This window comes from Botryllus schlosseri, chromosome 3 (genome assembly GCF_051294905.1).
Source record: "Botryllus schlosseri isolate E-star chromosome 3, Bs_hap1, whole genome shotgun sequence".
NCBI classification, from domain to species: Eukaryota; Metazoa; Chordata; class Ascidiacea; order Stolidobranchia; family Styelidae; genus Botryllus; species Botryllus schlosseri.
Window position 1 is genome coordinate 9,547,714 of NC_137238.1, and position 12,605 is coordinate 9,560,318.

General features: G+C 41.1%; 2 protein-coding genes across 3 annotated transcripts in view; one reads left to right on the forward strand and one right to left on the reverse strand.

Moving 5' to 3' along the window:
* The window catches only part of LOC145434827 (uncharacterized), a 50,169-nt gene extending 46,389 nt beyond the window's left edge, over positions 1-3,780 (forward strand). For both annotated transcript variants that reach the window (XM_080312053.1, XM_080312054.1), the window contains 2 exons: positions 3,041-3,183; positions 3,455-3,780. In XM_080312053.1, coding sequence (XP_080168179.1) covers positions 3,041-3,183; positions 3,455-3,605 — 294 coding nt within the window. In that variant the 3' untranslated portion in view covers positions 3,606-3,780. The remainder of the gene's footprint in view (positions 1-3,040; positions 3,184-3,454) is intronic.
* Positions 3,781-6,936: 3,156 nt separating this feature from the next.
* The window catches only part of LOC145434832 (parathyroid hormone 2 receptor-like), a 30,798-nt gene continuing 25,129 nt past the window's right edge, over positions 6,937-12,605 (reverse strand). Inside the window, exons 14-15 of the mRNA XM_080312062.1 lie at positions 10,513-10,644; positions 6,937-7,894 (exon numbers count right to left, since the gene is read on the reverse strand). Of these exons, the coding sequence (XP_080168188.1) occupies positions 7,739-7,894; positions 10,513-10,644 (288 nt within the window). The 3' untranslated portion in view covers positions 6,937-7,738. The remainder of the gene's footprint in view (positions 7,895-10,512; positions 10,645-12,605) is intronic.

Sequence of the window (12,605 nt, forward strand, 5' to 3'; positions counted from 1 at the left end):
ATTGACGTATTTTCTGAGAGATTGAAATGTCGTGTGGCGAATGGCGACAAACTTTATTCAGATCAGTTATTAATGTACTTATGGTTACTAGGTTATCTTGAATCAAGTGAATCGTTGGTTGTGAAAGAAAATTTTCAAATCATTCCATTGCATAAATTAGTTTTTTTCTGAATTTCCAGTTTGAATCGGATTAGGATTGGACATGGACTTGAATATGAAAAAGTTATGGATTAGGTTTTGGATTTGGATTTGAAGCTTCGGATTTGGATTGGATTAGGACATAGAAATTTCAAATCCGCTCATCTCTGATGCATATGTATGAAGCGGAATGAACAACTGCATAATTCTAGCTGTCTAATTTCACCAAACTATAGCGAAATGTCAGTACCGTGATCTTATTCTATTCAAATTTGGAAGAAACTATGTAGTTCTAATTCTATTGTATTGGATTATAATCTGGAAAAGCTGAAAGTTTTCTAGTTCTACGGTACAACTCTGGTGTGAAGGAGTCAAGCAGCTCTAGACGTCATATACTACAGGTAATTCGAAATACCCCCTAAGCTACATGCTGCTGTACATACATAGCTTTTGCCCGCTACCTCTCTCAGTCACAAAGCCTATCTTTACGGCATTTACCATAGAGAAATGCAGAATCTGTTGAAGAGCGCCCGCGCCACAATTTTTCTCCAGCACCCGAACTTTTTAGTAATTCAACAACCAATCAGAAGCCAGTAGTCTGCGAATCATCTCTCACCGAGCTGTATCAGTATGACGTAACAACACTAGCGATCACAATTCCTTTCCAGCACCCGAACTTTTTAGTAATTCAACAACCAATCAGAAGCCAGCAGTCCGCGAATCATCTCTCACCGAGCTGTATCAGCGTGACGTAACAACACTGGCGATCACAATTCCTTTCCAGCACCCGAACTTTTTAGTAATTCAACAACAAATCAGAAGCTAGCGGTCCGCGAATCATCTCCCACCAAACTGTATCAGTATGACGTAACAACACTAGCGTTTACAATCCATGCTCATTGTGCATGCGCAATGTGCATACAAGAGTTTTGAAATAGCGAATATAAATCAGAAAAAAAATTGATCGACAGACCAACCCCACGAATGTACAGTGTAAAACGGTGACATCCTCACGCAATAAAAAAAAACTGCATATTGACGTTTTATATTGGATTTGCGAATCCATCGCATGACATTGAACAACACCGGATAGGAATTCGCTTCTTCATGGAATGTAAACCGAAGACCATCTTTTCTACGTATTTTATACATAACCATGAGCAATAGAAAATTGGCCTGATTAATATACCTACGGGATATAACGGAAGCCTACCGCATGAGATGGAACAGCACTGCGTGGGAATTAATTCAAATGCATATAACTAGAGGACCATCCTTTCTACGTGATTTAGACATACCCCCGAGACATAGAAAATCGGAACCTAATCGAGATGATCCCGGATGATCCTCTTACGGTTTTGTGTTTGCTGGGTACTACTTAATAAATACAGTCCATCCTCTAGATTACCGGACCACGACTGACCTATCGATCTCGCTTCCCATGACATGCCGCCCTATTTCTTGTCGCATTCTTCTTCTATACTATCTTCTTTACTTTCATTCAGTGTGCATGCCTCCTCTTTACATCGCCTAGGCCAAGGTGGGTGTCAGATTCCATAGACTACTCCTTGTCGCTTCGACATCTTCCTGTCTTTTCATTGTATCGCATTCTTGTGATGTATTGAACTGATAAAATTGCTAATAAACCAATGATGAATGATGATGATGACAACCCATGAAATGACCAACTTCCTCTTTTTTCCAATCCTTTTGAATTGAACGCTACACCGTACGCATGACTGGTCTTGTAACCAGATAATCCGGAGTCATTATGGCTCCGTTACCGAACGGCTGTGTTTGCGTGCGATGATGTTCCTATTTTCGAATCACGATGTTTGTGTATTGCAATATATCCTGTGAGGATGTAACGATGTTTACTTGTCACTCGGCTGTAATAGCGTTATAGTGGAATGGTAAAGCGTCCTGCTTCTGCTTCTTAATCGGTAGGTCATATGGTCAATTCGCGGCCATGTCAGATAAAAGACTGGTATCCGCGGCTATCAGGCTCAACGTTCATCGTTCAGGGATAGCATGGTTATCGCATCTCAATCATCAAAGCATCTCAATGGTGCAAACGAGAATAAGACTGATATATATCTCTCTCTTCCACTCTCTCTCTCTCTCTCTCTCTCTCCTCCACTCCCCTCTCCTTTCTCTATGCTCCCTTTCCCTTCTTTCTTCCCCTCCCTCTCTCTCTCCCTCCTCTCTCTCTCCCTCTCTCTCTCTCTCTCCCTCTCTCTCAGTGACGATGATGATGATAATTATGATGATATCGCTGAAGCTCAACCTGATACTCTTACTGGATAACGATAGACATGGATGCCTTATCATGTCTCAACATGGAAGTTTTCATCATGTCAACATGAGATTTTAAAACCATGTCGGTGTTTTCATGGAATTAACATGAGAAAGAGGAAGTCATGTCATTTCCATGATAAAATCCATGTTTATTTTTTACAGTGTTGATTGAACAGGTCATATCCACTAGGGGTGTGATCACCTCTAAATCACTGGATTATGTATAGGTCGCTTGTTTCAGACCGAAATCGAAGATACCATTTGCAGTTCTTCGGTATCGTGATTTTCTGTACATACAGTAGCGATTGACTAGCTAACAAACTGCTCAACTCTCGATAGAGTCCGCCACCGCGTCTGCGCCTATGGTAAAGTTCTCATTTAAAATTCTTGGTGTGGGACTGTAAAAGTAAGTAGAGCGGACGCAATGTCACTTGGCTATATTAGAGGTGTCGCGCAACCAACCACGTTACAGAAGTTCAACAGTAAATGAACGAAGTATATAATTACGGTACAAAGAGATACCATAGTTTGAAATGCAATCTATGCAACCTATCAGAGCTTACGTAATTTTTCACGATGGGCAAATGTAATTCCTAATATTCAGGTCATTGTTCCCATCAAACGAACAAGTGAATGCGTAAAAAGCTACGAAAAGGGGGAAATCACAAGCTATATGTTCTGCGCCGGCGGTGGCAATCACGGGGACGCGTGCAAGGGAGATTCCGGTGGCCCTTTTGCTCTGTGGAGGTATGGCAATAAGTGGAAGCACTTCGGGATAGCGCACAAAATAAATTAATAGTACTGACTCTGTAGCACTGCCTTTCTTCCGGACCCCAATCTTCCATGAACCTTGATGGTACAGACTAAAATAAATACCCGCATCCTTTCTTTCACAATTCGTGGTCTTAAAGGATTGGCACAATTTTTCAAAAATGTTGAAAAATCCAGCAATATAGAACATGTCGACAGCATTGTTTCTGAGTGTCACAAAACTGACATCATCCTTTTTTTTATCTAGCACAAAGAGGAACAGGTGGTACCTTGGCGGCTTGGTATCAAAGGGAGAAAAATGTATACAAGGAAGGCAAGGCTCGAGACCGGGCGTATATGCAAGAATCGGAAAGGATGCCCAGAAGTGGATTTATCATAATACGGACCTAACACTGTAAATTGCGGAGAATATAGGCGCCCCGCCGTGTCTTGTTTATAAGCATCTTTCATATGAGAATGATAAATCCAGATGGCTTGACAGTACTTTACGCGGTGCAGAGTATTCACTGGAATGTAAGCTTGCAGATCCATCGCGTTTCTACTGATTTTCACAACACGATACACATTCTGGTAGCGGTACTTTATAATACAACGATTTTAGCAGGACAGGACAGGAAATCGATTTTTTTTCTTCTGAAATATGATTGAATCCGGAATAAAAATTTTGCCCGAGTGTTGGATCTGGGTCAACTCAGGAATCTAAGTTTCTGGCTTATGACCATGACTAAATGCTTGTTTGTTTACTTCGCTGTTTTGAACTTGGACTTACAGAATTCTGCTGGGGAGTCGGCTATGGAGTTGCGAGTAGGACTTGGTGAAAGCGAACACATGAGTGATGTGATCCCGAACTGAGTATTAGGCTTCGGACTCCGACTCCGAGTCGAGTCGAGTTTCCGAGTACCACTCATTATTAGGGCTGGGCTAAATCGAGTACCTGAGTGATTCGATTCTGAATCACGTATTATGCTTCGAGTCGAGTCTTCGAGTATTACACATTATGACGTCATAACAGAATGGTAGATGTCAATGTTCAAATGTGTACCTTTCATGCGACCCGAAAGAATATAATGGCTGTTATCCATCACATTGGAAATACTTCGGTATTTTTTCGACCTTACCGATTTCAATGCACTTTGTGATAATGTTGTGGGATGGTCAGGACTTTGGAAATGTGTTATTTCCAGTAACGTTAGTAGCTTTGTACTATATGTTTCGTATGCTGCGATACGGTCAAATACGGTTTAAATGCTTGCGCAGTGGAAAATAGTACCGAAACTATAATTCTCGTCGATAAATAACTTTCAGTGGTGAGGAGCCTATATTTTCAGTACTTGAAAAAATCGTATTTTACTACTCGACTCGAATCATTAAAATTATTACTCGATTCAGATTCGAGTACTCGAATCATTGTGCCCAGCCCTACTCATTATGACTTCGTCACAGCCGAGGACTCGACGTGTCCAAATACTAAATCTTTTATGCGACCATGAGGTAGACAATTCCAGTTACTTTTATTTAAATATCAGATTTAAAATTTGCTGACAGTAATATTAGGGTTACCATACATCCTCTTTTAAGAGGGTTTGTCGTCTTAAGGTGTCTTCGGAGGACACCCAAATGTCCTCTTTTTGAGATTTTGTCCTCTTTATTGAGAATTGTGGTTAAATATGGTGTCCGGTCAATACCGAGAATGCTATTACCGAGAATGCTATTAAGGAGAAGGACAATACCGAGAATGGACATTACCAAGAATGGACAATACCGAGAATGGACATTACCGAGAATGGACACCACCGATAATGGACATTACCGAGAATGCAATATATACAATGCAGGCACGTTATGTAGGGTTACCATACGTTCTCTTTTAAGAGGATTTGTCCTCTTTTTTGACTTTTTTGAAAGTGTCCTCGGAGGACGCCCTTTTGTCCTCTTTTGAGATTTTGTCCTCTTTTTTGAAAATTTAGGTCAGATTCAGAGGAAATTGCGAGTGATATGCCGTAAATTAGCACAGAAGTGACGCTCCGGCGGTTATTTCGGGCTGAAAAACGGTGATTTGAGGTCTGAGCGAAAAGTTAACCCTTTTATTTTTAGTCAACCGCCTATCAATGTGGAGAGAAAAACGGTATTTTGAGCTCTGAGCGGAAAGTTGACCTTTTTTTTAGTCAACCAATCACGAAGCGGGAAAAATTCACCGATTTTTGAGAATTCATCTCCGGTATTGCAAGTCTGAAATTTTTTGAAAAGTGTCCTTCTTTCAGAATTAAAAAATATGATACCCTAACTATGTCATTTCGACATGAGGCAAAGAATCAGGCAGGTCACTGCGGTACAATTGTTGACATGAACGTGGAAGGCCTTAGCTGCATGTAATAAATGATGTGCTGCCTCGTGTCAGGGTTTCTTGCAACGACAATTTACGTCCATGCAATATTAAGGAGCGTATAACTTCGGTACTCAAAATCATCGATGCTCCATTCAGGTTAGAGCAGTGCTTTTCAACCTGTGTGACGGTTCGCACTGGTGCGAATGAAAAACATTGCAGTGCGAATGACGAAGGTGGTGCGGATGGGGCGAATGAAAATCGTGACTAATTGTTAATATTTCTGACGTGGAATACTCAAATAAACCTAATAGGAAATTCAAGGGCAGTGTTACTTTTGTTGTTGCGACACAATTGTAAAAACTTGTTTAACTTACGACGCACCGCTAATCGTAGCTATTACAAGTCGTAGTTAATTAATATTTTCGCACTATAATTGGGCATACAATAATATTACAGTCAGTATATCAGTCCGCCTGAGCCTGCGACAGGCTGAAAGAATGATGTCAAATGGACTTTCTGCCTTTTTTCGTTAAACAATCATCATATTCGTAATAACTGTTTGATTAGTGCGAGGCACGAGCATATGAGCAGTAAATAACATCATTATACAGACTCACATTTGCAAGTTACTGTAACGCAATTTGTTCCCTTCAAGGGTTAATAAAGTATGAACCGCAAATGGTATAATTTTGGGTCGACACGGAGCCTGAGCTATCTGTTAATATGTATGTATTATTTGTTGAATTTATTCCAAATAATCCGGTGATAGTTTTTACATATCCAGGGTCAATGCGTTGGGTATACTAAAGCCAATAACCGAGACACTTAGAAATACTGCTTGATCATGAAAATTCATGAAAAGATTTGTCCGAATGTTTTTTCTGGAAAACATGGCAGTAGACCATTGGAAAGAACTAGTGTAGGGCTGTGCAACGAGCAAGTTCAGGCCTCTCTCATTCATTTTGAGGTCAACCCCTTCTGCGTCGGGACACATGAAGACGTAAAGTTCTGGCCCACAAATCGCTGATAAAATGCGATGCCAAAAACATAAGCGGTGACAAAACCGTGGCCATAAAATGACCTTTCGATATGGATATGCTCCGTTGTTGGCTCGGAATATTCCCATTCTTTCAGTCTGAGTAGACAGTAGTACAACAACTGCGACACGCAGAGGAATTTAATTCACTCTAATTTGAAATCCCGAGCGTCGACATGTCTTGTAAAGCTGTGTTGGGTAGATTTGGGGTGCTCCGAGAAGGAATCGTGAAATAGTTGAAATTAAAACGAGCGAAAAAGGTTTCCTTTCGAATGAATCACTCGATAGCTGAAGCTACGTAGTAGCCAATTTTTTGTACATCTGAACAAAATGTTGTTAAGTATCTTCATCTTCTTTTGTGTAACAATTTTTGGTTTGTTTGTGCGAATGAAATTTATTTTACAAAAAAAGTGCGAATAGAGCTCAAAAAGGTTGAAAAGCACTGGGTTAGAGCATTAGAATCACTATGCGAAGCCTTAATTAGGACTCGGAATCGTTGCAGAATTTTCGCGACCGCCGATTTCATAGTAATAATTTTCAAGTGGAGTTAGTGATGGGAGCCGATGTTTGAGTCCGCGTTTTGCGTGAAAGTTGTAGTCGCAATTCCATTAATCCGAGAGTCGTGAGTAGGGTTCGGAGTCACTACTTCTTTAAAACTGACTCGAAGTCAGGGTCACCAATTCAAATTTTGTGGAGAGCGTAACAGAGTAGGAATCACAACTTGAAAGCGGATAAAGAGTAGTGCTGGGCAAGTTCGAGTGCCAGGTTGAGTCGATCCCAAATCGAGTATTTAGTCTCGCTCATTATGACACCAAAAACGCAGAAAAAATACCTAGAGTAGGTACTTTTCTACCATTAACTAATTAGCCCTGAAATACGTGATGAAACATACAAGGATAAAGAGAATATTCCGATAAAATCTCATCCGGGAATGTCCTGCCTACTGACATCCTCCCGGAGGACATTGCTGGATCTTGTCCTAACTGATATCTCAGTATCGACGGACGTCGTCCAGAAAATAAATTTCTGCTCGTCCGACTCGGCCGCTGATGACAACTCACTGCCAGAAAATAAATTTCTGCTCGTCCGACTCGGCCGCTGATGACAACTCACTGCCACCCGTATCGCTATCAGCACATCTGTCGGTATTGGCATCTCAGCATTCTTCCTCAAGTATTTTTTTCCGAAGCCATCTCTTCGTAGTCTTGTCCTTGAGGTGGCGCACTTTGAGGTAGCGACGTTTCTAAGACGATTTCCGACTTTGGGGAGTTTGCTAAAAGTTGATCAGCTTCTCTGTCCGCCGTCGAGGAGTTTTGTTTTTCATTCTATAAAGCACACAGGGTCAGTAAATAGGTAGGCCTACCGAAATCTTTTCTGAATGCTCAATCAGGTTTTGTCAGAAGGCAACGATATAATGAGGTAGTCAAAGTATTCGGCGTTTCAATACTCCAGTAAAAGTCAAGATTTCTACGGCGCGCCAAAACTAATTCAAGTAGAAGTGTAAAATAGAAAGTCCGAAAGGTTAGTGAGTTTGAAGAACTCGAGATGATTCAAACATTGAATAGGATTAGTTTATAATCGAAAGGGAGGTACTTTCGAAATTGCAATATATGCAATTTTCGCATATTTATATTAGATGAAGAGAGAGAGAGAGAGAGAGAGAGAGAGAGAGAGAGTGAGTCTATATTTTTATCCATCAGAAACACATAACAAACAAAGAAATTATGCATGCCCATTGTACAGTATTCGGTTTCAGATAGGACTGATCGATACGACCTTGGAGCTAAACTAGTCCGATCACACCTGCATGGAACAGGTACACTTGTATGTGGACCAGAGGTGGGCGAACTACGCATGCGGCCCGCAACACCGTTCTGTGCGGCCCGCGAAAGTCTAAAGAAGCGTATTAAAAATAATGAGAAAATGCGTGATAAAAATCTAATTACTTCCGGCACTTGATTAAACTTATCCTTATTATATTTCACCACGACCATTTATATTCTTACTATAGTATATGATTTGATCTCATTGCTGACGCGATAGCCCGACCTCAAGGCTCACACATTTTTAATGGTTTCAACTGCTAAGCATCAAAGAAAGTCAAAACAGGAATGACTTTCGGATCACGAGTGTAATTTTACATTGGCCACTCCGGCAAGTTTATTGGTTTTGATATGGTACTATTAAAAACCGATTCGCGCGTGTGCTAGGTAGATTCGTTTTCTGTATATGCAGAAGCATTTATATATTACTGGGAGCGTATTTGAAGCTAACATGGGCAAGACGCTGTCCGCATTGTGTGTCTTGGAGTTGAACTAGAAGTAGAATTAGCAAATCTATAAACGGATCATTGCTCACAGATTCAAATCTCAATCCTGTTCGAAGAATCTGAACAACAGACTTTCATCCCGAGTTTCGAAAATTGGTTATTGAAGTTGACCAGCTAATGAAATCTCGCCAGTGTCTCTGAGGCGTGTACGTTATCAACAAATCCATGTTTGATTTGTTTTAAATAAACATATATATTATTTCCATATCCTCACTACATATAATCAAATACCAATATTGCGTTACGATTTATAATCCCAATTTTATGAAGTGCGACCAGCGGATGGATTAAGATGTTGAATGCGGCCCGCGAGCTAAAAAGTTTGCCCACCCCTGCTCTAGACAGTCTGGCAAAAAGGGAATAAAAAAAAGACGATTAGGACCGGGTAGCAAATCAATGACGCAATGTCTGGGCGATGTAGGGCCACAGTGTTAGTATGACAGTATTAAGTTACCGCGATACAGTCACTGTTTCGTCGGGTTCTTTTATAAATTTCAGTAAAAAAATTGTTGAAAGTCCGTTCTAGTTTACCAAATCTCAAATAGTGCCAGGGTAACTTGGTGCGATACTGAAGGCAATATTTACACTGAGATGAATTATTCAGGGTAACCATATTCTTGGATCGGAAAATAAGGCCACTTTTTACAAGTCTCAGCTCATGAAGTAGCTTTCATACTGGAAATTCGAAAATTTTACTTCTAATATTTATGGGTTGACTACAAAAATAGAGGTCATTTTCCGACTCGATCACCAAACGACCCGTCCCGACGTAATTGTTTGGAGTTGGCCTTTTTTCAGTCAACCTTGCCGTAGATATCCTGATTTCACTTCTACTATGGCATTTTTAGTTGTCACTGATCGACTGACTCTCAAAGCTATAAACGAGAACGAGTCTCGATAAACGGAAGACATTCGGCTGCCGTCGGAGTACGTTTTAGATTTCTTGAAAACAGAGAACAAATCATCCAAAACAGTGGTTCTCAACCTTTTTTTAGACACGCCCCCCTTTTGGATAATGAAAAATTTCGCGCCCCCTTATCGCCATATCACAAAATCCAACTGGGATGCTAGCAACCCCAACATATTGTTTGGTGGTATGATCGGTTATGAATGTTGATGAGAGAATAGAAAATATGAAATTGGGTCTATAGAGAGAAACACGAGGGTATTGGAGGTAAATCGCACGAAGCGCGAAAATTTTTTTCAGGTGACTGCTTCTTCGCGCCCCCCTTCAGATGTTTCACGCCCCAAAGGGGGGCGCGCCTCCCAGGTTGAGAACCCCTGATCTAAAAGGAGGACGGAAGCATCAGTATCAGGGTGTTAGCCGAAAACTTTACTAAGCTTGTGGCATTCTTATTGAGTCTGTGTCAGTCGTTATGCAACTGGCTATTTTAAAGCTGCCGATGGCGTAAAACTCCCCGAAACCTAGTCCAAACCAGGAAATTTTCTTAATCAAACTGCTTACTGGCTCTTTTGCTTTTCACTTTTACTCCGGTATTATTCGCATGCCAAAAGGTAGATTTAGTAATAGATTAGAATTTTAATGTATTACTTCTACTCGTACTTGAGCAACGTCAATAACTAATTTGAATATCAGGTTGTGGTTAATCACACCTGCTGGAGCAACGAGACTAGTGAGCTAGTAGAAGGTCTCGAGCTGTGGCAGTCGTTGTTTATCGTTACATCGGGTGATTGCGGCGAGCTGGAACCTCTTCTACCATCGTGATTATCTGTGGATGCTCCTGCCTGAAATATACTGCGAGATTAGTCTTCTTCGTAGCAAAGGTAGAAGCCGCAGACAATGGTGGGAGAGTCTTCGTTCTTCTGAACGACCAAGTCAAGTGCACAGCTGACAGCTGTACACCGCCAATGGTGACTTATATTAATGTGCTCACGTACCCACCAAGTGACCATTGTGGGGGATTCGAGCCGTACAGTAGAGATGCTCGGATTCCCAACTTTCGGGATCCGTATCTATCCGAATCCGACTGGAAATTGAAAATTCAGAGTCCGAAAAAATCCGGCTGGTGAATTTCCGAGTCGGAGTCCAAAAATCCGGCCAAAACCACGCTGATTTTTTATATGTCAACGGAAAAATCCGGCTAAAATCCGAACGCCAACGCAAATTTAAAATCTGGATCCAGTCCGGCTACGTTGAAAGTCGATGAAATCCTCCACCGACTCGTCAACCGTAATGTGAACCGGTAGTGAAGGCTGAGCAATTCGGCATAGCGAACCGACGACGCGAATACGAATCTAGAGTCAATTTCGATGATTGCGGTCGAATAGGGAGATCCAATCATTTCGAGTAGTCCACCATTATTATGCGATCCTTGTTATTTCAGGAATGGAAATTGTCCCCGCGATTCTTTCTGGCTTCTGCTGGAGCCTGGAAACTTCGACGCGAGGCAATATATCATATAAACACGCAAACTAAGGTCATACACGTCCATGGTAAGGATTTTACAGTAGTGACCGACCTCCACTATTGTCTCAAATCGCAGTAACACATCACTGCTAGCAAATTGTAAATAGTTTTGTAAATAAAATTATCACACATTGTATACTCCGCGGTTGCATAAAAATTTACCTATTCGGTAGGGTTACCATACGACCCCTTTTTAAGAGGATTTGTCTTCTATTTTCAATAAATTCAAAGTGTCCCCGGAGGACGCCTAAATGTCCTCTTTTATGGAAATTTGTCCTCTTTTTCTAGAAAAAGTTGTAAAATGCGATCAAAAACTCGACGCCGACGCAGCGAACGTCAGAGTTGACGAGACAATCAACGAAAAATGCGGCGCAACTGGTAATTCGGGAGTCGAGTCAGAGCAATGACTTTTTTAAGTTAACACCGCACATTATCGTAAAAGTGTTGACCTTTTTTTAGTCAACACAGTAATATCGGTCGAAAATTTTTCGAAATCACCAGTTTTCTTTTTCGGTACTGGATCTTTCAGAATTCCTGAAAAGTGTCCTGTTTTTCGGATCTCAAAATATGGTGACCCTACTATTTCGATACTTCTAGTCGGGGTTGTAACCAAGTCACAAAGCTCCGAGTCACAAGTCAATCTAACTTTTATCGTTTTGACTCGAGTAAAATCAAGTTATTCTCAATTCACCACCGAGTCAAGTCAAAATCCGAGTCAGCGAGCAGAGGGTCCAGTCCGAGTCATGGTATTATGACCCGAGTCCGAGTACAAGGGATTGTGTTGACCGCACAGTTTTCAATTGAAGTCTTGTTAAATCCACTATATATAAATCTGTTTGATGATATCGAATGGTTCGCATTTGTAATATACTAATTTTCCTCACTTTGAGCAGTTTATGGTCGCATTTTCAAGTACCAGTACCAATAGACGGAATCCCAATAGCGTGATTACTTTACTATTCTTCGAAATTACAATGAAATGTCGGTCTTGGCCGTTTGAGTCTCTAGTCATGCGCAATGACTCGAGTCCAAGTCGAGTCAATTTAGTCGAGTCATTTCTTTATTTTGAGAAAATGAATCGAGTCAAGTCGAGTCAGCGGAATATCGCAGCTCGAGTCGCACTCGGTTCCAGTCATGACTCGAGTCATCACAACCCGGTTTCTAGTCCCCTGACTCGACTCGAAGTTTAATACTGGACTTGGAGTCGACCCACACAAATAGGCCTACTTGATTTCGCCAAGCCCTATTACTGACAGCAAAAATGAATTGTTGTGGCACC